Source organism: Anopheles darlingi, chromosome X (assembly GCF_943734745.1).
Source record: "Anopheles darlingi chromosome X, idAnoDarlMG_H_01, whole genome shotgun sequence".
Classification (NCBI taxonomy): domain Eukaryota; kingdom Metazoa; phylum Arthropoda; class Insecta; order Diptera; family Culicidae; genus Anopheles; species Anopheles darlingi.
Window position 1 is genome coordinate 4,345,138 of NC_064873.1, and position 24,422 is coordinate 4,369,559.

The following is a 24,422-nucleotide window of genomic DNA, read 5'->3' on the forward strand; positions in this document are numbered from 1 at the left end:
TTTATCGACTGAACGCGTGCCGTGCAACGTGCCCGGTACGTCTGTGTGCCCATGTGTGCACGGGGTGTGTGCACGAGGGTGTGCATGAGTGTGTGTGTGTGTGTGCACGGTTCCACCTAAATCGCAATTATACGGGAATAAATATCCATTTTTCGATTGCCGCCTGCCCCTTTTCTCCCGTTTTTCTTCTTCCTTCCGGTACCGAACCGGAACCGAACTTGAAATTTGCTCCTCCTGTGGAGCGTGTGTGTGTGTGTGTGTGTGTGTGTCTGTTTGTACGAGTAGCAGCAGCAGCTGGCTGCACGACTTCTGCGAGAACGATCGGCGTAACTTGTGCGCGAGGGTGCACGATTGCAACTACTAGAGAGATAAGGGAATAGGGGAATAGAATATGCGGAAAGGGAAGGGAAGGCGGGAAGGGAAGGGGGCGGAATTCCAGGGAGCAGCAAGTTGTTTGGCTTGGCCAATTTTACGCTTTTCCATTTCCGTTCGGTTGAACCGCAAACTGCGAAGCGAGAGCGAGGCGGTTGGCATCAAAGTCATTCGCGATCCGTTTGGGGGGTTGGGAGGAAGGTAGAGAGAGAGAGAGAGAGGTAGCGAAAGCGGAGCTATTAATCCTCGCTCTCACCCACACACACACACACACACACACACACACAGACCCAAACACACACACACATTCATTGCCGTCTTAGGGAGGGGCTCACGATCACGAGCGATAGAGGGGATGATGATAGGGGAGGAAGGAAGCAAGGAGCAAGCTACTGGTGCTCCTGGTCCTGGTTGGCGTGCGCGATGGTAATTACCATTCGGCGAGCGACTTCGATTCGGTGGGGGTGGGGGTGGTGGCTAAATTGTACAAATTTATCGCACCCCTTCATTTCAACCCCCTCCGCTGGGTTGTGTCTTAAGCATCCATCCACTGCCCTGCTTCGGTATCGACTGCACAGACAAACACACACACACATACACAGGCTCTCTCTCTCTCTCCCTCTCTCTTCTTTTGCCCATCTTAGCCCGTACTGACCTACTCGAGGACGTTTGAACTTCGCTCCGGACCGGATGATCAGATAGCAGTAGCAGTAACAGCAGCAGCAGGAGATTCGTGATGCCGTGGACTCGTGAAGCAACAATCAGCAGCCCCTGTTGAGGGTTTTGTAGCTGTTGAAAGCCATTACACCACCACCACCACCAACCGGGCAACTCCTGTTTAACTACGTAATTGTTTTGTTTCTCGCAGCTCCCTTCTAATTGATACCCCATGCGCCTTTCCCGGAGTGCGGGGGTGGGGGAGGGGGTGCAGCTGTAGGCACGAGCCACCAGGGAAGAGGGCCACAACAGAGTGCAGTGGCCGCTCCGGTGGTTGGTTATCCAGAATTCAGTAGGTTCCGTGGGTTGGTTTTGGTTTTTTTCTTTTTCGTGTGTTTTGGCACCCCTCAACCCTTTACCCGCGCAACCCTTCGGGGATGTTAAGCGAAGCTAGACCTAGTAGGTGTGTAGGCCTAAGCAGCACCCTGTGAGGCCAACCGAGTGATGATGATCAAACGGTATCGCAAACACACGCCCGCACAACGCGACGACATCACAAAACTACCCCCGGAAATGCACACACACACAGGCACACACCGAGATACGAGTGGGCCACCAGACGCCTGCATCATAGGCGCATCGTGCACCCGAAAAACACTATTTGCTGGCACATGCCACTCCGTTCCTTTCATCCCCTTCCACCCCCCTTCTCCGTGGGGTGCACTAGTGTGGCTTTCACTTCAGTGGTTCACTGCCATGGCGCTGGTTCCCGCGCTGCCTGGCGCTTCTGATGCTGCCCAAAAACCCGCGGTCTGCCAACTTTTCCACTCCGCGTACACACTGGTATGCGTGCATGCGATCCCGTACACCTCCCCCGGAGTACTCCCTCCTTTCGGACCGATGGGTGCTCGCGCGTTAACCAAATGCACCAATGCTGTCGGCCACTCCCGGGCCAGCCACTGTCACTGGCACCGGCCACAGAGAGAGAGCGAGAGAGAGAGAGAGCGAACAAGAGAGACAGATAGTTAGGGGAATAAAAAGGATGGGATGATAAGGGGATGCAGGGTGCACCCTTTTTTCGCTACTGCTTCTTCTTTTTCTTTTTCTTCTTCTTCATCCCTTTCGCTTGGTTTAGCTCAACAGCTCTCTCGGGGGCCTCTCGGGACCGAGACCGTCCCGTGCAGCACAACCGTCGATGCACCCAACCAGGGGGGGTGTCCAGGTGGGGGGGTTGCATCGGTGCATGAAAGCATCATAAAACATTAATAACAACCGGGCAGCAGCTGACCTGACCGTGGCCGTGGTCGTGGCCGTTGGAGCCGGTACATGATACAGCCCGGTCCCGGTCCCGGTCCCGGTCCCGGTCCCGTCTGGCGCGTCGTAGAAACAATAAGAGTGCTGCTTGCTGCTCGCTCGCTCGCCAAACCGAAGCACCGAACTCGCTTAGATGCCCGGGATGCCCGGGTTGGCGGCCGGCCGGCCGAAGTTTCACGCTGGAAAACCCCCGGAAAAGTCGTGCGCGGCTCCAGCTGCGGCCACAAACTTTGTGTCTGGATGTGGACGCGCGCGCGTGTGTGTGTGAGAAAGTTTTATTTTATTTTTATTTCCGGTTGAACTTCGAGGACTTCTGGGCGGTCAAACACGGAGAAGAAAAGGAAGAGGAAAATGGGAGCTGAGCGCAGGGCTGCTAGACACCACGGACGTACCGCGTGGAGTAGGACAAGGGGGGATGAGCACAAGGGTTGCAAAGGAAAGGGTGAGATTGTGCAAAGCTGGAAAGTGAAGTGTGCTGCTGCTGCTGCTGCTGCTGATGATGTACCACTCCATCAGGAGATATCAAACTTGCATCATCATCATCATCATCATCATCATCATCATCATCGTGGGCATCTGCTAATTGTAATCATGCATGGAAATTGACGTTGTTTTGATTCTGGGTTTGTTTTTGTTTTGTTTTGTTTAAAAAAAAACCAACAGATAACACGAAGACGGGAAGCATCACAGAGGGCTGAAGGGAGCACCATCCCCCGACACCACCACCCCCACCACCACCACCACCACTCAATCAACCACAAAAAATCCGGTGCGTGGTCATCCGGCAACCGGGAGCAGCAGGAGTCCGTCGTCGTCCGCTGCGTGCTGTGGCCAGGTGCTATCTGTGTCTGTGTGTGCGAGTCCGTGTGTGTGTGTGCGAGTGTGTGTGTGCGGTGGCTGCACGTGCTGCAGCCGGCTGCACTTGGACGCACGAGCCACGTGTGTGCGCCAGTGTGATGCATCCGGAACCGGCGGCTCGTAGCAGCAGCAGCAGCAGCGGCAGCAGCAGCAGCAAGCGGAACGACGATTTGTGCCACCAACAGCAACCCCTAGCAGCAGCAGCAGCAGCAGCAGGAGGAGCAGTCGAGTCAGGAGTCGCTGGTGTAGGTGCAGGTTGCAGGACGGTGCAGGAGGAGGTGCAGGTGTGAGTGCAACCGAAGAAAAAGAAGAAGAAGAAGCGGAAGAAGCGGAAGAGCGGCAAGGAGCCAGGAGGGAGCAAGGAAGGGCCGGAGATGACACCGGCCACGATACAGGCCACCGTCGGGTGTGGCGGTCGCGGCGGATCGGTGCTGCTGAGCACGGGCCGGAACGGGGCGGCGGCGGCGATCGCGGTGCTGCTGCTGCTGCTTCAGATACCAGGTAAGGAATGCCCAAATCACGTCCACACACACACATACACACACAGTAAGATTTTCGTTGCACGCGCATCGAAAGTTGCAAATCTCGCCAACGGAACGATCGTAGGGAGCAAAACAGATATATTGGTGTGTGTGTGTGTTGTGGCCCCAAATTTTCAACACAGTGTCAGTGAATTCATGCAAAAAAAAAACGAAAAAAAAATGCGCAACTTCATCGTTAATTCCCCGGCGATTATCCAAAACACAAATACCGAAAGAGTCTCCACTGGACAGGCGGCGCTAGGGCGTCGATGACCCCCCCCCCCCGGTATCGGCCAATGAGCGATAAGGCAGGGGCCAGGGGCCGTTGCAGTAAACAATGCAATGGCCAACGGCCGCGTGGTGTGGTCGTCGATTGGTCGACTCGAGTGTGTTTTGAGCCTGTTTTGATTTGACGTCTAAATGCACGAGATGTGCGATCCAGATTGTGATTGGTTCTTTCTTTCTCCTACCTTGGAATGGAAGGTGCACGTGTGCGGCTCTTGAATCCAGCTACCTGTACCTCCGCCTGAAGCTACCCTGAGAGTATAGGCCTCGGCTAAAGCATGGAACAGTTAATATTTGGCCGCACATAAACAGGTCATATCTCAGTCAAAAAATCACACACATAAAGAAAAGAAAGGTGTCATTTTGTAGGTTTTCTTATTGCCTTTAATTAGAAATATTGATGCAAATTATGCATTAGAGGTTTTTTATATGACTTGTTTAATTTTCAGTTTGACAATCCCCGAAAATTTGTTGCACAGTGCGGTAGATCACATCAGTTGCCCTCTTACTGCACATCTACACCCTTATTTCAGTTGGTTTTTATACATTTCTAATATACGTTTTTTCGCCCTTTGCGTTCCATCGGCGATAACTTTTGCAGGCGTGGATCAATTTTGACAAAAATTTGACCACTAAATAAACAAACTACAATGATTAAAACGCTGTCAACGGAATGGCAAAGTGACCACTAGGCGCGCTGCAATGATTAGAAATTAGCGGCCAAATATTGATTGTTCCATGCTTTATCCTAGCGCTCGTCTTGGTTGTCGGAAAATCGGTATTGCGAGAGTCGCATGAACAAATGCACTTTACGAATACGAATCGCTGGAAAACGCTAATTGATGAATAATCTACCCGCTTACCCCCTTTGGGGGGGTACGCTTTCGAGTCCGGGTTGCGGTGTGATGGAGAACACCGCACCGGAAGGTCTGGAGGGGGGAGGGGGATGGAAACCAACGGGTAACGTCAGCAGTCAATGCGTCAATAATTGAGCATCGCCACTCGCGACGCGATCTTTCGCCTCCCTAGAAAATCATTCCATTAGCCAATATTGCTGCTGCTGCTGCTGTTGTTGCTGCTGTTGCTGTTGTTGCTAATGTTGTTGTTGTTGTTGCAGACGCCGCTCAGCCACAGCAAAAGCCACAGCCCGGAAAACCCCGAACTGGTGTTGCCAGGGGTGATAGCTGCCGCTAGATTGCGAAGTGACACAACCCCGACCCCCAGTTCCGGTTCCCCTTTTCTCGAACTCGCACTCCTCTTTCCACGCCGGCAGCATTTATGGGCCTCAAGAAAGAGGAGGAGGAGGAGGAAAAGAACGGTGATGACGACGATGACGACGACAAGCGAGACGAGACGAGACGTGGCGTTATGTGAACGTTAAAATATGTTTCCTTCCTTCCGTACGTTACCGCGCACCGAACTCTCTGTTTCGCTTTTCTGCTCCTCCTCCACCGAAACGATAAAACGGCGATAAAAGCGGCGACGCTCCCTCACACCACCACCACCCACCACCCAACGGTACCACTTTACAGCCCTTTGGCCCGTTTGGTTCCAACATCATCAGCCGGTGCTCGGGAAGTTGTTTCTTAATTTGACTCTCGGCCCGGCCGTTCCTTCCATCCTTCCTTCCTTCCACACCGGGCAACCGGGGGGTTTGATATCCATCGAGACACCAAATTGCTTCCTCCAGCGCTTTCCCCCACACACTTTCGTCGCTTCGTCTACCCCGTAAATCCATACACACACACAAGTGGGACACATGAAGGAAGAAGAAGGACGCTGTTAGAGTCAGAGAATGCGGGGCGGTGGTGGAAGGGGAGGCAGATAAATAAAACGCTCAAACGGACACGGCTGCTGGCTCTGGCTGTGGCTTGTCATTTTATGCATCCGCACCCGGCGGGTCCAGTGTCTATGGCCCGTAACCGGACGTCATTTTGGGCCGGGCACCGAAAAACCATCACTACCATCGGTCGTATGTGCCGGTATGGGGGGGGGGGGGGGGTTGATGAGGGTAACCCGGGGAGGGGGGGTGAGTGTATGGAAAGAAAGTTTTCCTCCCTCCCAGCCACCCACTCACAGGCCTGCTCGATATGCAATTTGTGAGATATGTGTGCGTGGGGGTGAGGGGGTGAGATTAGGGGTAGGAAGGGAGGTTGTGGCACAGAAGACACCCAAGGAAGAACATCAATTCGGCCGACACACTCCGCAACCCGTTAAGCTAGCAGGGAGAGGGGAGTGGGGAAAATGATGCTTGCTGGCGAGATGTATTAGGTGTGTGAGTGTGCGTGCGTGTGTGTGTGTGTGCGGGTGTTGATGTTTATGTGTGTAGTAACTACTTTGATGGGATGCTGCGGCGGCCGCTGGTGGAGGTGGAGGAGGAGGAGGAGGAGGTCAAGCGAGTAAAATTAGAAATCGTATCGTTTGGGAAAACCACCACCACTACCAACCCCCTCCCCTGCCCCGCAAAAGGCGACACCATCTTCAATTCCGCTCCGTTTGAGGCAGTAGCACGTTTCCGCAGTGGAGGTCCAGCAGGTTCCCCTCGATTCCAGGGTTAATCCGCGGAATCGTGTGGCCAGAAGAAGAAAAAAACCCGGGATCCTCCGGACAACACCCTTACCCCTCCCCCTTGGCTCGTTGTGGCGTGTGTCTTCGCACCTACCAGCCACACTCACACACAAGTTTTCGCACTAGTTACTGCAAGTTCGTAATAACGTGCGCTCGCGAGGTAGTGGGACAAGTGCCATGAACGCCTCCCCCGCCTTTAACCCTCCCTCTCTCGGTGCACCCCAATCTTTGCATCCCTTTTTTTGGCCACAGCGCGAGCTCTAGTTTTTGTGGAGGATGTTTTTTTTCTTCTTCTTCTGTTGGTGCTGGTGGTGGTAGTAATGGAAAAAACGGATGCACAACCCATACATAGCTCCGTTCCATCTTTTTCTTTTCTACATTCCCCCCCCCCCCCCCCCCCCCCCCCCCCCCCGTAATATCCCCCAGGTGCACCGTCGTGTTTGCTCCGCTTCCCGAGAACCAGAACACTGGTCTGAGGGACTTACTCCGCCTAACCTAATAAACGGGGCGACAACTTCCACTTCTCGTCCCGTCCCCCCGGGGTGGGGGTGAAAGTTTTACACCCCGCCGCACCCCCATTTGCACACTCCTGGCACACCCCTGGCTCAGCCTGTCCCAGCCCAGCAGCCCTTCTGGGACAGCTTATTATGCGCCGCTTTCCTTCCTTCCTTCCTTCCTTCCTTCCTTCCGTCCTTCTTTTCTTTCTGCTCGAAGCGATGGCGTAGATTTCATAAACACCTGTGTGTGTGTGCGTGTGTGTGTGTGTTACGGTGCAACACCAGGCAATCAGGACCACCATCCGGCCAGGCAATACTCCGGCCAGGCAACGAGGTGCTACACATACACACACACATACAGACACACACATTGCATGTCCAGCAGCCAGCGTATGTTGTTGGCAGCGCCACATGGAATACTTTTTACACATTTTTCTTTCTCTTTGTCTCTCTCTCTCTCTTTCTCTCTCTCTCTCTCTCTCTTACGCCTGGCCTAGTGTCATGCTTCAAACTTCTGCTGCTGCTGCTGTACTTTTGTTTTGTGTTTTTCGAACATTCGGGTGTCTTGCCACTTGCCTCACTTGCATCATCACACGGTTATTACGTAAACCAAACTCCCAAATTGATGGCGCTAAAATGATGCTACCTGCTCCCTCACACCCACTCTCCTTTGCTTCCCTTCATTCCCGATACGCTATCCCAATACAATCCTTGGAATCTTGGGGCCCCTTGGAGCGTTTTGATTTTGGGGTTGAAGCCTTGAGCGGCGACTTCGAGCGAAAGCAAACTCGTCTTTCAACACTGCATCCTGTTTCCTCTCCTCCCACCCGGGGCCTGCACCCTGCACCTTATTCGCCAGTGATGATGGACAGAAAACCGGCAACAGCAAAAGGAATCGGATTCCGAAACCGAAAGCGTTGATAACACTGCAACGCAGGGGGTTGAAAACAAAGCGAAACAGAGCGGTGGCGGAGGGTGAGACGAAGAGGAGGAGGAGGAGAAGGAGGCTAGCCAGTCGCCTAGCCGGCGTGCTGGACCCCTGCGCCCGCAAACCCACGACAGAGAGCAGCGCGCGGTCGCCGCGATGATTATGATGATGGTTCATCGTCGTCGTCGTCGCCATCGTTGTTTCGGTTGACCCAGTTGATAAGAGGGGACGCGTCCCCAGGACGCACCAGGACGGCCGATTCGTCCTCGTCCCGTTGGTCGCGCTTATCGCGCCACCGCGCAATGAAGCAATGCAGCGAGCGAACGACGCGATCCACAAAAGCCATCCAAAGAGTCACTGTAAAATGTGAAACAAATCAGCGGCCCAAGGATGAGGCATGGGGGGGGGGGGCAAGGAGAAGGGAGGCAGATGGTCAGATACAATAGGGGCACAATGCACCCGGTCGCCCGGTCGTCCCCGGCTTCAAACCCGGCTGATTATCCGCGGCCTGTGACGCGGTAACATGATTAAAGCATCAAGCAGCGACGCGACGCGACGCTTGAAGCTTAGCTGCAGTTCCATAAACTCCTCCACTCCGCTTCTTCTTCCCCTCCCCCCGCCTGGCTACACTTCTTCCACTCTGTTCGCTCTTTTGTCAACCATCAACCATCAACCATCAGACACTCTCATCCCGGGGCGAACGAGATATCGGGCTGGCTTTGTCAGATCGTTTTCGCAGGATCGCGTCGTGGGTGGTGGTGGGTGGTGCTGGTGCTGCTAGTGGTCACCCAGCAGCCTGCGAGATGTGCGCGAGAAATCAAAAGGCTATAAAACGCGGCCGGAATGTCTGCCGCTGCTGCTGCTGCTGCTGCTGACAGGTCACGTGCCTCGAGAGGAGCATAAAAATCCGCGACACGCATCCGTCACTTCAGCGTCACCATCCAGCGTCCAGGGTCCATTCCGGATGTTGTCCGGATAGTAACCGGGGCTAGCACGGGGATCGTAACACGGTGCGTTCAAGTCCGACAGAGTCCGATTCCATTCTCGGACATTAGCTGCAATGTTTGCGCGAAGCGCAATAACAAACCGGACCGGTCTATTCGGTTCGGTTGGCTGGATGTGTGTGTGTGTGTGTGTGTGTGTGTGTGTGTGTGTGTGTGTGTGTGTGTGTGTGTGTGTGTGTGAGTGTGTGAGTGTGAGTGTGTGTGAAACATTCACGCTCGAGGCCGCACGCCAGTGGTGATCGTTGGTCAATCCAGGACTCAGAACAGGAGAGTCCATCGACCGATGACCAACGGGGCGAGCAATGAGGCCTGATGACTACTGGAGACCGGGTATCGAGTGGAAACGGTGCTGGTGCTTACCTGTTGGATTGCTCCTCCACCCCCCTCACACCACACACCCCCTCCCTTTGTAAATTATTGTCGCAAACAACGCTTGACGGAATGTTACACCCGACGACGAGTTATTATCGAGCGACAAAGAGCGAAAGATGAAGAGAAAGAGAGAAGAAGAGAGGGATAGAAAGAGAGAATGAGAAAGAGAGAGAGAGAAAGAAAGAGAGAGAGGATGAGAGAGAGAAAAAAACAGATAGAAAAGGGTGAAAAAAGAGAGAAAAGAAGAGAAGAGAACAGAAAATGTTTGAAAAAACTGACAAAGAAAATGTTTAAAAAAACACATTGACACCCTCACCTTCACCCCTTTTGGGGGGAAGGGGAGGGGGTGGTGGACTCCCTGTTTTGAGAGTTCCCACAGGTTTGGCGTGTCGCTCGGAAAAATGTGTTCGTGGTGATGTGTGTGTGTGTGTGTGTGTGGGTGTGTTACAATAAATTTTAATATTTTCCACTTCACTCCCCCCGCGTGCTGGTTATAAGCGAAGTCCGAAGGTCCCGCCAGATTTAACTGACCCCCTTTCCCCTCCCCCCTCCCCCTCCGGGGGGGATACGATCACAGTACGTACGGGCACACGGCATGCATTGTGCCCTTTTTGGGGCAAACTGATGAAGGTGAATGGGGTCCCTGGACATCCTCACCACACCACGCCTCCACCCCCTACTCCCGGCACACAACACTGGCACCCCTGGAGGGCGCAACAAAATGGTGGACAAAAAGGTGGCGTGGTTGGACAGCTGGACATTCGGCCTCGACGGGAGGTCGCGTCGCGTGGCGTGGTGGTGTTTTCATGGTTTTACACCCCCTGCCTCCCTTCCCCTTCCGTTTTCTGCTCACTCGTTTCTTCTTGGAGCAAAACTCCCCCTCGAAGGTTGTGACGACCGGAACGGTGAAGGCGAAAGACCGAAACACCTTGGCACATCCTGCACGACGCCTGCTCTGTGTGTCTTTGTGTGTGTGTGTTTCGTATCGTAGTCCAGTCCTTCCGGTCGATGGTGCGGGTGTGGTAGGTGGAAGGGTGAGTGTGTAATCTGCCTTCTCTTCTTGGTGCACTGCAATGGGTGGCCGGCCAGCTGGCTGGCTCGCTGGCTGACTGTCTGGTTGGTTGGTTGGTTGGTTGTTGTTCGCGCGCTTTGTTGCGCTTATTTACATCCGCTTCAGGTGCAGGTGGTCCTTGAGCGTTTTAGGAGAGGGAGGGGGGGAGGGGAGGGGGAGTAGCAGCCACTCCGCTTTGTGGCCCGTGACGCTCTATCGCACCCCTGGCCCCCCTCCCCTGTATCCCTTTCCGCAGCAAAAGCAGAGAGTGCTTTTTGTGTTTGCACAACGCCTGCCTACCTGTCTAGTGTGTCTGTGTGTGTGTGTGTGTGTCGGTATGTGTGTGTCTGGTACGGTTTTTCTCTTTATTTGACCTCATGTCACCTTCCTCCCCCTCCCCCTCCTCATGGCAGAATGCTTTCGAGCGCAAAAAGAGCGACGTCTCGTTGTTGGCCTTTGCCTGCCCCTGGGAAAGGAGGGGATGAAGAGGGGGTGGTTCCGGCCGGGGCATGACAAGATTCGTACCGATATCTTGTACCCCCACCGGAGCAGCAGCAGCAACAGCAGGAGGAGCAGCAGCGAACACCCGAAACGTTCGGTTCGGCTTTTGGGCGTACGTGCGCGCTTGCCAAAAACTCCCGGAACCAAATCCAAACAAAAGCACTGCCCTGCACTCCTCCTGCCTGTGCCTTCCGCCAAATCCTCCTGGGACCGGGGGGCAAACAATGTGTCTGCGTCGAGAGTGCCGGCTGCCGGCTCCAGGTTCGTGCTGTTATGCCTTTCCATCGTCGTCGTCGTTGTCCACCGACTGTTGGAGAAACCGAACGGTAGTAGTGTTGAGTAGTAGTGGTAGTGGGGGGTGGGGGTTGCCATTCTTAAATTCCTCCCCCGAAAGAAAAAAAAACGGTCAGAACAACGAAGGACAACACTTGCAAGGCAACAACAACAACGACTGGAGAGTAGGAAAAAAAAAGAAGAGCGAAAAAAAGAGCGCAACACACACGAACACAAATCTGGCGAAGGGGCATAAAGGCATCGCCCGGTTCGGTTTGGCACGTGGGACACGATGACGTTTGTCATCCGAACCTCAATCCCTCGACCCTCGGCCCCGGCTTGACACAAATTATGCAATAATATCGCTTGAATGATGTGATCCCGTCAGCGCGCGCGTGTATGTGTCTGCGTGTGTGTGTGTTCACGCTCCTGTGTCTATTTATGAGCAAAAAAAAGGCAAAGATGAAGGAGGTCGCCGTGGTTCGTTAGGTTTTGTAACAGGAGTCATACGTTCGTGTGCGTGCGTCGGTTCGGTATCCAGTAGAGATTGTGGTTGTGTTCCGGATTCCGAATTCCAGGAACCAAAAACCGTGCATCTCATCGCGCAACGGCGATCGGCAAGGTCGAGATCGTAGTAGTGGTACAAGAACTATTTGGCGAACAATTGTGGGGCATACAAATTTGATTATTATTATTATTAACTTAAAAGTTATTTTAAAAAAAATTACACAACGTATAATTGGGAACAAAAAAATTTATAATCGATCAAAAAGAAGTGTCTGTGTACCGCATCAGAAGCAGTGCTCAGCCTAGCTAGTTAGCTCGTTTGCTCTATATTTGTTGTTTCACCTCGCCCCATCCGCTTGGCCTGCAACAGCATTCGGTTTAAGCCAGTCGCACTCACTATGCTCGTCTTGTGCTCAGCGCAGCGTGCACAGGGCATATAGACCATACAGCCACAATTTCGCTAAGCGCGAATTCATCACTAGCAAAACGATTGCTCATGTGTACGTATATACGGCTGTCTTGTGCACTGTCCAGCGACAGTGCCCAGTTGCGCAAGATACAGTGACCGGCATAAGTAAAAGCCCACCCCTTGATTTTTGTAGATTTTTGACTATAAATCCTACATTTTCTATCGTATCCGGCAAGTGTTGTGGTTTTCTTGAAGGTTTAACATTCCTCTTTCAGTTTCACTAGCTTTTATCTCGATTGGATTGATAACAAATTTTTGATAAATGTTTAAATGAGAGATGGTCGATCACAGAGGTGACAAAAGTAAAAGCCCACTTTACAATAAATATTATTGTGACTCTACTAAACCCCTCTGGTTACTATATCTTTGTTAGGCCTTTAGTTCACATCTGTTTTAAAGTTTTAGGTCCGCCCCCCCCCCCCCCCCTCTCCCATTATTGGTTGCAGTAATTTAATCCATCAATCGTAGCAGTTCCAGTAGTAAGTCGATTGCGCCAGGGGTTTTCGCTAAAGAAATGGGTGTATGGGAGGAAAAAAAATCGTAGCACGAGACGCCACTGCTATGCCCTATACTCTTACACATATGACACATACTCAAGCCGGACTCTCGACTTTAGACGAAAGGCACGACGAAAGGGGGGGACGGGCACGACTCTCCTCAGTTCAAGTCATCCCATCCCCCGGGGGTTCATTGGGTTTGAAAATTGGAGAGAAACTTATCTACAGTACAGCAACCACACCTCGCCCTCCCTCTTCCCAATTCCCAACCCCTGCCACCCCGTACCGTCGGTCAACGCGCGCGCGAATCCGCTTAAGTGAGATCAAATTAATACAATCGAGCAAATTAAAAAACAATAAACACGAGTCACTCTCCTACCTCCCCATGCACACACGCACACACACATAGCGTGCTCCCCTACAGCGTGCTCCCCTACAGCGTGCTCCCCGTGCCACCCTCCCTTTCGAAAGCAGCTCGAGCAGCTCTCGCTTTTAATTATCGCGATCACGGCAGGTATAGGAATGGGAGCGCATTGGGGGGGGCGTGTTATGCGACGATTATTTGGTGAGCGGCAGTTAATTTCATTTTGTTCACCCCTGACACACACACACACACGCACTGGCTGGCACAAAAACGGCTCCGACGGTGCACGGCTGCGAGGCAGAGTTTGTTGTTGTTGTTGTTGTTGTCGTTCGCAAAATCCACCAGCTGCATGGTACAGACAGGGTGTCCCTGTTCCGGTGGTGGTGGTGGTGCAGCCTCCTCCTTGTACTCCTCCTCCTCGTTCTCCTTCTCTCTAGGACACGAAGGACGGTCGAAGGAGGTCTAATTGCTATCATTTGAAAGCAGGTTTGCTCCGATGACTTTTTGCTGATTATGTGGTGAGAGTGGAGTGGTAAGAAGAAGAAGAAGAAGAAGAAGAAGCAGAAGCAGAAGATGGTTGTCATTTTCTTTATAACACTGACACACGCACACACTCACACGCGCGCGCTCATGCCAGGTTCTGTAGCTTGGGGTTGGTAAAGTTTTCCGTTTTTGTGCGGCCACCGAGCTTGGACCGAGAGGACGAGCCCGAGACTGGACCCAAGAGCTGGAGAACTGTGCATATGCTGTGCCACCCCCTCCCCCCTCACTGCATTCCCCTTCTCGTCTCGTCTTGTCATCCCTAACCTCCCCTTTCATGCGTTGGTTTTAGGTTGGTGTGAGGTGAGAGAGAGCGAGAGAGAGAGAGGATCCTTCAGCCATTGAGGACTGCATGTTGGTGACCTAGGGGATCTGGAAGGGGTTTCGTCAGGGGCGCTAGCTGGCTGCGCTGAGATGTGTTTCTGGTAGCTGCTGGCTGGCACAATATTCGGTATAAGCTGGCTGGCTCGGTGTTCCGGTTGTGTTCCGAGGCGAGCTCGAGGCGATTAAGTGTGGAACCACCACCCCTCCCGCTCTCTTCCATCTTCCAGCCCCACCTCAAAAAGGTCACCCCCGTTGCAACTATAATTGCGCTTAAGAAGCATCGTCGCTGGTCGCACAACTTCGTCCGTTCTTTCCTTTTTCTTATTCCTATTTTTCTTTTTCTTCTTCTGCTTTCCATGCTTGCTTTTTTGGGGAAATTTTATGGGTAAATGGGTATGGGTAGTGGAGGGAGGGAGGGTTGTGCGGACGCCTTGGCTCGATTCGCCTAATTAAGCTTAAGCGCAAATGTTATTTTAATTTTACGTAATCACACTACTACTACTACTGTTGCTGCTGCTGCTGCTGCTGCTGCTGCTAGCACTACTACTATAATCGCATCCCCCACGTACTGTACCCCTTCTGCATCTCCTTCCCCTTCTTCTAAATCCACCCCCGGAGGCCGCTTGGTCAATCTAATTAAGCGCGACACACACACACGCGCGCTCACAAACTCGAAGAAGGAACGCGACGCATTCAAGGATGCGTTTCGAGAATGGTGGGGAAAGGTAGGGAGGTAGAAAATATGTGTGTGTGTGTGTGTGTGTGTCTTGGCGGCGAGAGAGGGGTTGTTAATTTGTGCAAGTTAACGCGCGGACTGGACCGGGAGTGGACAGCAAGATGATGAGGAGGAGAAGGAGGAACTGCAGTAGCAGCAGTAGTCAGAATAGTTTGACTTCTCCAAGTAGCTAGCGCCAACGATCTCCCCGCCGCCGTTAGTTTGACATTCTTGCTCGCTACTGTGTGTGTGTGTGTGTGTGTGTGTGTGCGTGAATGAAAGAAAAGGAAGTTAATTGCTGCTGTAGCGTTTGATGGCTTCCTGGGGCTCGTTTGCTCGGCTGGCCTAGCGGTTTCGAGGGTGGTGGTTTTGGTGGTATGGGGGGGGGCCTTCGCAAGGGGTAGTTTCGCTGGCCACTCCTCTGTTTGCCCGGCCGGCCGGCCGGCCTGCTTCCGCTGACGCGACGCTGACGACGCTGACGACGAGATATTAAACTTTATTTCCATCCACTTTGTTCCACACAGTGTGGCGACAGTGGCGGTGGCAGTGGTAGTGGTGGTGGTGGGGGTTGCGGGGAAAAGGGTGTGACCGGAACCGGGCATCGATGCCGGATCGAACCGGACACCAGGCCCGGGCCCGGGCCGCTCCCTTTTTGGCACCAGGATCGCTGGCTCGCTAGTCACGTTGCCACGTCACCATCGTGTTTGCCGCGTTCACCATCAAACCCACACTGTAGCGTTACACTACATTGTAGTGAGGGGGAAGAGGGTTGAAAGAACACCCCGGGGGTGGTGGTGGCCTTACAGCAGCAAGCGTTGCTGTTGCTGTTGCTGCCTACCGGTAATTGTGTCACGCTAATGGGAAAATCATTAAATCTTTCACACCCACCACCACGTTCTTAGCACCACCCCAGGGGGGGGGGGGGAGGGAGGTGCGAGGGGAGGCATTTTTGCGGCTGCTAGCTACCATCTTCCGGGGCGTTGGTTTGGTGTGGTTGCCGGAAGCCCGTCCGTCCGTAACCGTCTTCGCAACTGGCAACCCCATCACTAGCAGCAAAATCATCACCACCACCATCATCATCTGCAACCCTGCCACCGGATGCCATGGTAGGAACATAGACTGTACCATGGGCCACTGCGGGGGGGGGGGGGGGGGGGTGGTGCACATGCGGGACGACGGGACGGGAAAGAGTTTATTAGTAATTTGATAATATAATGCTAGACGTCACACCTACAGAGAGACAGAGAGAGAGCGAGAGAGTGAGAGAGAGAGAGAGAGAGAGAGAAAGAAAGAGAGAAAGAGAGAGAGAGAGAGAGAGAGAGAAAGAGAGAGAGAGAGAGAAAATGAGGGTGGGTGCTGTGAGCCAAACCGAAGGAATCACAAACAACTGATGAACCGTTCTTTCTCCTCCCCCAAGGGGTTGGAAATAAGGGGATGGGGTTCGATAACGATCGACACTCAACCCTCTACCGCGCGACTCGACGACTCTAGACGACGTGACTCGAGGAAGCGCGATGGGCGCCGAGACTAGAGGTTTTGGTTCCGGTTTTGGTTTTTGGTTTTTGGTTTTGGGGTTCGCGCTGCAAGAGACCCTGAGCAAGGGCAGAGGGCAGACGAATACGACCGGTGACGTCACGACCGGGCGATGGCCATTATCCGCGTGAGTTCCGCGTTCGGCGTGGCGAGCAGAATGATGTGGTCCATCAAACCGTGGGGTGCCCTCCTGATGGGGTGCTACACTGGACGCAGCTGCCCTTTCCTCATAAGGAAAGCTCCATAGGGGATGGTAAGGCCTCTGATTATAGAGTAGAGCGGGTAGAGCGCAGAGCGCAAGACCTATCATTTGTGTTGAGGGATTTATTTTTCAGCCGGGGGTGGCGCGTCTACAGGGGATGCATGTCTGCATCTGCCTTGCATCCCTTACACACCCCTCGCAACTGAAATGAAAGATTGCCTTGCCACCGCGATTAACAACTATTTCGGGGGCCTAACGTTCCGAGCGACTTCTTCTTTCGCGCGATCCATGATGCTTGCCCTCTACCGGGGGCCTTGCCTTGGTTCCCCGGAGGGGATGGGGCTGCAAAAGGTGGCCGAATCGTCCCGTGCGGCAATATATCATAAAAAAAACGTGTGCACGAGTGTGTGTGTGTGTGTGTTTCCGGCGAGACTGCAGCGACCGGAAGCAGAGCGCGGCACAGCGGCAGCAATAATGGCGCATCGATGGTGGCGGGGGGATCGCGTTTATGTTTTGCATAAACGCTCCAGACACTAGCACTACACCAGACTAAAGGGGGTTGGGGTGCTAAACGGACCTCTCCGTTCTTGCGCGCTCTCTCTCTCTCTCTCTCTCTCTCTCTCACACTCTCTCTCGCTCTCTCGCTCTCTCTGCACCAGCGTTGCGTTGCGTGCTGCTGATTGATGGAACACGACGTTACGACCAAGGGTGGGATGGTGAGGTGTGTGTGTGTGTGTGTGTGTGTGTGTGTGTGTGTGTGCATGTGTGTGCGAGGTGGCTCATCCTGGAAGTGACCGGTTCAGACTCTCTACTCGGTGATGGGCCGACTCACTAATGTCCTGATGTGTTGCTCCTTCCATTACTCATCGACAAACCATTTAGCCCGGGGGGGAGGGGGGGGGGTTTAGGGGTGCAACCAACCCCCTTCCTCTGTACTAAGCCCCTTCTTACCCTTCCCCAGCTCAGCTACACATAAACACACACACAAACACATGCACACACTGGCCAATTGGGTAATAGATGCGGCTCTTGCTGGCTGGCTGGCTGGCTGGCTGGTTGGGAGTCAGACCAACCTAAAAACCAACTCGCCCGTTGGTTTGTGGTCTGTGGGCACACACCGGGAGTGCTCGACCACCATGGCCAGGCCACCGGTCACCGGGGCTGGTCTGTTTATAAATAGCCCCGATGATTTATGAGCGATCACCGTTTGTGCGTGTGAAAACGGTGGTGCGGGGGGAGTAGAGCGGGGTTTCGATGAGGATTTGCACCCCCTTCCCCCTCTGTCCCTCCCCGTACCACCCTCCAACCGCATAATCCTTTCACTTCGCCTGGGAGCAACAATCCGGGAGTGTCCATCATCATGGCGCCCGTTGTGGCGGATGTGTGGTATGGTGTCTGTGTGTGTGTGTGTGTGTGCGCGCAAATAACAGAGGTAGTACCTCTATCACACACCCACACACATACACTGACGATTGTTTTCCATTATTTTTAATTTATTGCTCCGCGGATCGAACGCTCTCCGAGAGGCGCTCTGGCGGTCTCTTTTTTTTTTTTTTGCTGGACGTTTGAAGGACTTTTGAAGGGCGCGCAGGGCCTTACACGCGCATCGTGTCATGTCTTGATGCTTGGCACACACACACACGGGCACACGCGCGCACACGCAAGCTGCCGAATCCTGAATCCTGTTTCGCTCCTCACCGTTCCGGGGGAAAATGAGAAAATAATTGAAAATCCCACATCCACCAACACACATACACACACACATACAGCGAGCATCCACCTTGGCCGGCGGACGACGATTGGATTGCAATGCGATGCCACCCAAGTGACACCCTGCATTCCAAGGCAAACGCGGCCCCAGTTCAGGATATTGGCTGCGATTGGAGTGGGGGAGGGGGTGCAGGTGGTAATTGAATTGAAATGCTGACCTCCCTCTCTCTACTGCCTGCTCTTGGTCTACTCGGGAGAAGAAAAAACCTTTTTTGGGGCAGCGCAAAATCGGGGGGTCCGAGCATTTTTTAGCGAGGTTCCGGAAACATTTTCCCCCGCGCCACGAACGCCACCCCCGCGTTTATGAGTATGAATGTGTCGGTGTATGTGTGTGTGTGTGTGTGTGCATTATTGGGTGAAAGGTTAGGCGCTCCAGTACCGCATAGGCATTTGAAACCCCGGGTCCGGCTATTGCTTTCGCTTACACCCCCCACAACAACCCCATTCTCACCGGCCGACGAGTGGGATTTGGGGGGAGGATTAGAAGTCCTGACGGTTGGCCGAGCTTGCGCCCCCTTTCCCGAGCGGCTGAAAGAAATCGGCTGCGCGTTCGTTCGCCTCGTCGCCATCCGCCATTTTCCGCCCCCAACCCCCCGGGGGGGAGGATTGAATGTCCTGGAAAGGGGCAAAGGGATTAAACTGCTAGGTTGCGGGCACCACCACCACCACCTAGCTGGCTGGCGGTCTTCTTCTTCTGAGGGCATCCGGAGTTTCTCTCTCTCTCTCTTTCTCTCTTTCTCTCCTGCGCTCTGTCTTTGCTGCCTTTGTCCGGTTCAAGGGATGCGAATGCGGGGTGGAAAATTTCCAGTAAGTACTTACAAATAGGATTTTCCACATTTTCGGGAAACAGACACACACACACAGGGAGCGGCACAGATGTGCACAGATGGTCCAACACAGGTTCCCAACCCTCTCATCCCCTTCCGTTATCCTTCCCTCCCTCCTGCCCTTCATAACCGCTCGATGGATAACGGTTTTCGGTGCGCGCCTCTTTGGTCGGCGGAGAAGACACAACTGGGCACCGGGTCTGGTCAGCCCTGGACTAGCTGCCCGGTGGTTTCACTTGCATGTACCTTTCCTGCCCTTCTGCCCCTGCTCCCTGCTCCTGCACACACACACACACCCACGTACGTGCAGTGGTAGCTCTCGGGGATATCGCTTTTGCCGTAAGTGAAATTCCCTGTGATTATGTGTTATTATCGTTTTGGGTTTACCTCAGCACCCCACCTCACCGCCCCCGTCCCCTCCCCAACACCACGCTTCCGAAAAGGGTGGGTTTCGTTCTTCATGTTCCTCGTCTTCTTTTTTTTCTTCTGTTGCTACTGCTGCTGTTGGTGCTGGTGCGTGGTCGGTGAAAACGGTGAAAGCGCCCCGCAAAACCGTTTGCAAACCTGCACTCCCTTCCTCCTTCCCTCCTTTTTTGCATCCCTTCCTCGTTGTGGTAGTCTCGCAGTCGCATCGTCGTCGTCGTCCTTCTCCTCCTCGGAGGGAGAAGATCCCTTCCCGGGGTTGGCTGCCAGGTGATTAAAAGTTCCAATATTTATCATTGATCCTCCCACCCCCTCACCCTCCTTCCTTCTCTCCCCGGGGTCTCAACAACACAGCAAGCAGCTCTGCGCTCCATCCCTTACCCTTTTTTTTTGCTTTTTGAACAGCTTTTTTGCTCCCATCTGCTGCATCTGCATCCCCAAAACACAACAATGCAGCCGTTCCACTCATTGTTCACCGGTTCTTAGCCCTCCCCCGCCTCGCCCCCTCCCCCTGCCCTTCATCAAAACCAAACCCGGGGCCCGGGCACCTGTCGGAAAAACTGACAGGAAAATTGCTCAATCGCATCAATCGCGCGCGACCGCACGACCGGCGGAAAACTGGTCGGTTGGTTTTCCAACCAACCAAAACTTTCCGCGATCCCGCAACTGCACTTCAAACAACCAAACACCACCCCCGTTCCCTTTTGCATCGTTTCACCTTCCTCAACTCTCAACGACTCCGGCGCTTCAATTCGCGCGCTTCAACTCCAAGATTTTGCCGAGCGGGTTGGTACACACACACACACACACACACACACACACACACACACACACACCAACTTTCGACTCCGCGATTTTCGGGAGCGATCGAACTGTCAAAGGGCGCACACGGACTTCCAATGCACTTACTAGGCCACTCGACTAATTGCCCCCCCTCTCTCCAATTTTTGTCCAACCCCCTTCCCCCTACCACGCACCCCCCTTCCCTTTCGAGCGGGATTCCTGGCAAAAATTTTCATAATTCTCGTCGTCGTCGTCGTTGGGTCAGGAAAGTTTTGCTCGCGACCTCGCGAAAAATTCCCGCCGCCAACGCTGGAGTGATGCTGTGGCAAGCCAGGCCAGGCCAGGCCAGGGCCACCACCACTAACGCCACTCGAATCTTTGGCAGCCATCAATCAACCCATCAATCGGTGGTAACGCTGGGGATATCGGACGGACGGACGGTGGGGGGGGTGGTGAGCGAGTGTATAAGGGGGTAGTGTGCAAAACATTCCGATCCGAGCAATCAATCAGTCCGGGCCAGCTAGTCCCGGCTACTAGTTGGCAGAATGATTTGGTAGCGAGCAGCACAAACAATTGGTACAAGGCGAAACAACACAACAAACTTTGCTTCACGCTCTGCGGGGGCGCGCGCGTGTGTGTGTATGTGTGTGTGTGTTAGTAGTTCGATTTGCTATTTTGCTGCTCGTTCGCTTCCATCGAGCGTTCCCTTTTTTCGCGATCATCGTTGCTGCTGCTGCTGCTGCACATGAGTCTCATTTATCCCAAGAGTTTTCTTCATTTTCACATGCTCCTAAGGACTGTGTCTCTATGTGCGTGTGCGTTAATGTGTGTGTTTGTGTGTGTGTGCGTGTGTGTGCTCTTAATGAGGTGTTTTCTTTTCGAACATCGCAAATCGCAAATCGCAAAAACCATGTCCATGAGGTCTGGTTGCGGCGGTGGTAGGCCTCAATCTCATTTCGTAGGTTTTATGCTACTGCTGCTGCTGCTGCTGCGCTGTTCGCTTGGGATTCTCAGCAAGCAAGACGCTAGAAGGAAGTAGTAGGGGGAACGCACTCGAAGGGGGCTCTCTCTGAGGGGTTTCGGTTCAAGCTGCAAGGTTCAAGCAAAAACAGAAATAAATAAAAAAAAAGAACGGAAAGGTGAAAGTCCTTCAGTGGCATCAGTGGCATCCCTTTCATCCTGTGCATCTCTCTCTCTCTCTCAAACACACACACTTATATACACTCTCTCTTATTTTCTCTCTCTTTCTCTGTCTCGATTGCAGCATTAACGGCGGTCAGCTGGGAGGAATGGTGGACGTACGACGGTATATCCGGTAAGTAGCCTGCCCTGTGTGTGCCTCTGTGTGTGTGTGTGTTTGTCACCTGGTCCGTTTCTCAGGGTTGAGGGTTCGGCAAATCGCGCGCGTAGCAAGTAGAAGAAGACGGAGGCTCCGAACCTTCTCTCCGGGAGCGCTCCAGCGTTTTTTGACAGATGGTGAACCTTGCGAAGCAGTCCCGTCAGAGGGGAGCAACGGGCTGGGGATGGGCCTCGGTTCAGAAAGGGGCTCATCCTACCAAGACCATCACCCAAGCGACCTCCCGCGGAATGCACTAGATGCTGGGGATGTCGTCGTCGTCGCTTGGCTCAAGCTCAAGCTCAAGTCCTGAACCCCCTCGGTCCCTACCTACCTCTCCTCTTCTCCCTTCCCCCTTCTCTTCCAACGGGCGGAACACGCAACATCTGATTGTTTTCTCACAATTAATTTTAATAATGAATAGGATGGAGAAGGAAAGGAACCTCTTTTGCGGTTTTTCGCCTTTTTCGCTTCGCTTGACCATCAACCGCTTGTTGTGTTGGTGTGTGTGTGTGCCTGTGTGTGTGTGTGTGCTGGTGCGGAAAAAGCACCCAAACACGGGCTGGCGTTAGAACAAATGTACTCGCGAAGCGGCGGCGAGAGGCGCCCCGCGACCGCTCGGAATGATAAACAGGAAACAGGAGATGCGGCGTCGAAGATCCTTCCAGGGGGAAGGGGGAGGGCGTTGTGGTTGTGATGGGGATGGGGATGATCTGGGGAGAAGCATTTCTGGCTGCTGGCTCGCTTTGAACTCGGCAAATCGCCTTCATCCCCCCAAAAACCCCCACCCCGCAACAACAACAACAACGAAAACATCCCTCCCACCCCCCGAGACGCTTTTAGAAGCAAGCTGGCTTCGTTCGCTCTGCCTGCCAGTAGGTGTGTGTGTGTCTGGGGGTGTGCTTTGAGATGGAAAAACATGTCCGGCCGGCTTAGACCTTAGAGCTTGCAGCAGCAGCAGCAGCAGCAGCAGCAGCAGCAGCAGCAGCATCGCAAAACCGACGTCGTTGACGATGACGTTCACCGAAAAGAAAAAAAACAAAAAGCAGCAAAAAAAAAACGGCGTTTGCAAACGCAGAAAACCAAGCCACCCTCTCACCCACACCACCACCCACAACTTCCAAACCAAACGGAGGTGCCCACCCTCCGACCAAGCGACGGACCGACCGACCGACGAAAAAGATAATATTACACCGAGAAGAACGTTTTGAAAGGGTGGGGGAAGGGGGAAGGGGGGATGTGGTGGAGCATTTGCTAAACGTTTTATGCTGGGTCGGCAGCGGGCACGGCGCAGCAAGGAAGGAAGGAAGGAAGGAGGCGGAACGTAAAGCGAAACGAGAACAAAAAAAAATGGAAATGGAAAAAAGGGGTGGGAGGGGTGGAGTGGGGTGTGTTAGAGTGAGCTGAGCACCAATTACGCTCCACCCAGAGCCATGAGAGCCCGAGCCAGAGAACCAACACGCGGCAGCAGCAGCAGCAGCAGCAGCAGCAGCTGGTTGGGTTTGGAAGGTTGTGAATTATAAATTAGATCTGCTTCGGAACTTTTGATCCAGCTGCCTGCTCAAGTGGTCGTGCGGCGCTCCCCTCCCTACCCCCTCTCTGCCTCTTCACCACCTCTGTCACGGCCGTAATAATGGGCCAAAATTTCGGTCCGGTCCGGTGGCGGATTGTGCGGTTGTGTTTGTTTTTCGGCGAACGGCTCCATTTATTATGATTGTCGCTGGCCAATTGTGCGGTATGTGTGTGTGTGTGTCGTCTGTTAAGCATCCACGAAAGACGCCGGGGATGATTAGGATCCCCATGATGGTGATGATGATGATGATGATGATGATGATGAGGTGTGAAAGGTGCGTCATTAATTTGGATGAGATTTGGGTTGTTTCTGCTCTCCACACCAGCTTTTGGGGGGGAAAAGGGGAGGGTGGGGGAGCTCAACTCATCCGCAGCTAAACGATAATGATGTTTGCTGTTTGGCCACTGTCCATCATAACGCTTTATGCATGATGAGCCGCCAAGCGGCGATGGTTTGCCTTTTTTTTTTGGTTGTTGTTTTTCTTCTTCTGTTCCATTTGTTCTTTGCTTAGTCCTTAGTTTTGCTTCGTCCGTCCGTTTGAGACAGAGAGAGTGAGAGAGAGAAAGCATTCGCACATTCGCGCGTTCCCCACAATCAATTACTCCAATTTCCAGCATTGTTTTCTTGGGATTTCGGTTGTTGCGTTGCGTATCTTCAACATCCCTTCCCCCGGGGTCCTTTTGGTCCATCCCCTGTGTACGGTTTTCCATTTTCCGGATCGCACCATTCTCTTACATTTGCTCTTATCATCAATAATCTGCTCCTTTGTTTTGATCGTTTTTATCGTTTTTTTTCTGTTTGGTGCATTCACTCTTCGCCATTTTCGCCATTTTTTCTCGTCCTGCGTTCCGCGTGCTTCCTTTGGAACGGCAGGCACAATGCTTCCGCTGGAAGTGGCTGGACGTGGTGATTAATCTTTGCCCTACCTGCCTCCCTCCTCTCTGACCCCCCCTTCTACCACCCACTCGCAGGTTACAGTGAAGTGGTGGAGCTATAAAGCAAAAACCGGCGGCGCCGTTTTTTCTGCCCACTCCCGTCCGGTCCGGAAATGTACTCGTCACCGGGGCGGGGGGGGGGGGGGGGACCACCACCCCCCTGCCAGCCCGTTGACCAAGGGTTGACGACGACGACGACGACGACTCAATTTGTCGGTGCGTTAAGGCGGAAACCCCCTCGCTGGGTTCGCTGGATTTGTTTTCCGGTGCCGGATGCCACCCTCTTTCCCCTCTCTCTTTGCAACCCCCGCCCCCCTCTCTTCCCGGGGTCCAACGCAGCAAGGTGTAGCGACCGACAAAGTGTTAACATAATTAATCAAAGGTGGCAAGCAGTCCGAGGCCGAGTTTGAGTAATGTACCCCT

At 53.4% G+C, this 24,422-nt stretch overlaps 1 protein-coding gene across 1 annotated transcript in view; it reads left to right on the forward strand.

The window, feature by feature from the left end:
* Positions 1–24,422, forward strand: part of LOC125952642 (carbonic anhydrase-related protein 10) — a 45,189-nt gene that overhangs the window by 14,989 nt on the left and 5,778 nt on the right. Inside the window, exons 2-3 of the mRNA XM_049682250.1 lie at positions 3,007–3,702; positions 21,420–21,470. Coding sequence (XP_049538207.1) covers positions 3,576–3,702; positions 21,420–21,470 — 178 coding nt within the window. The 5' untranslated portion in view covers positions 3,007–3,575. The remainder of the gene's footprint in view (positions 1–3,006; positions 3,703–21,419; positions 21,471–24,422) is intronic.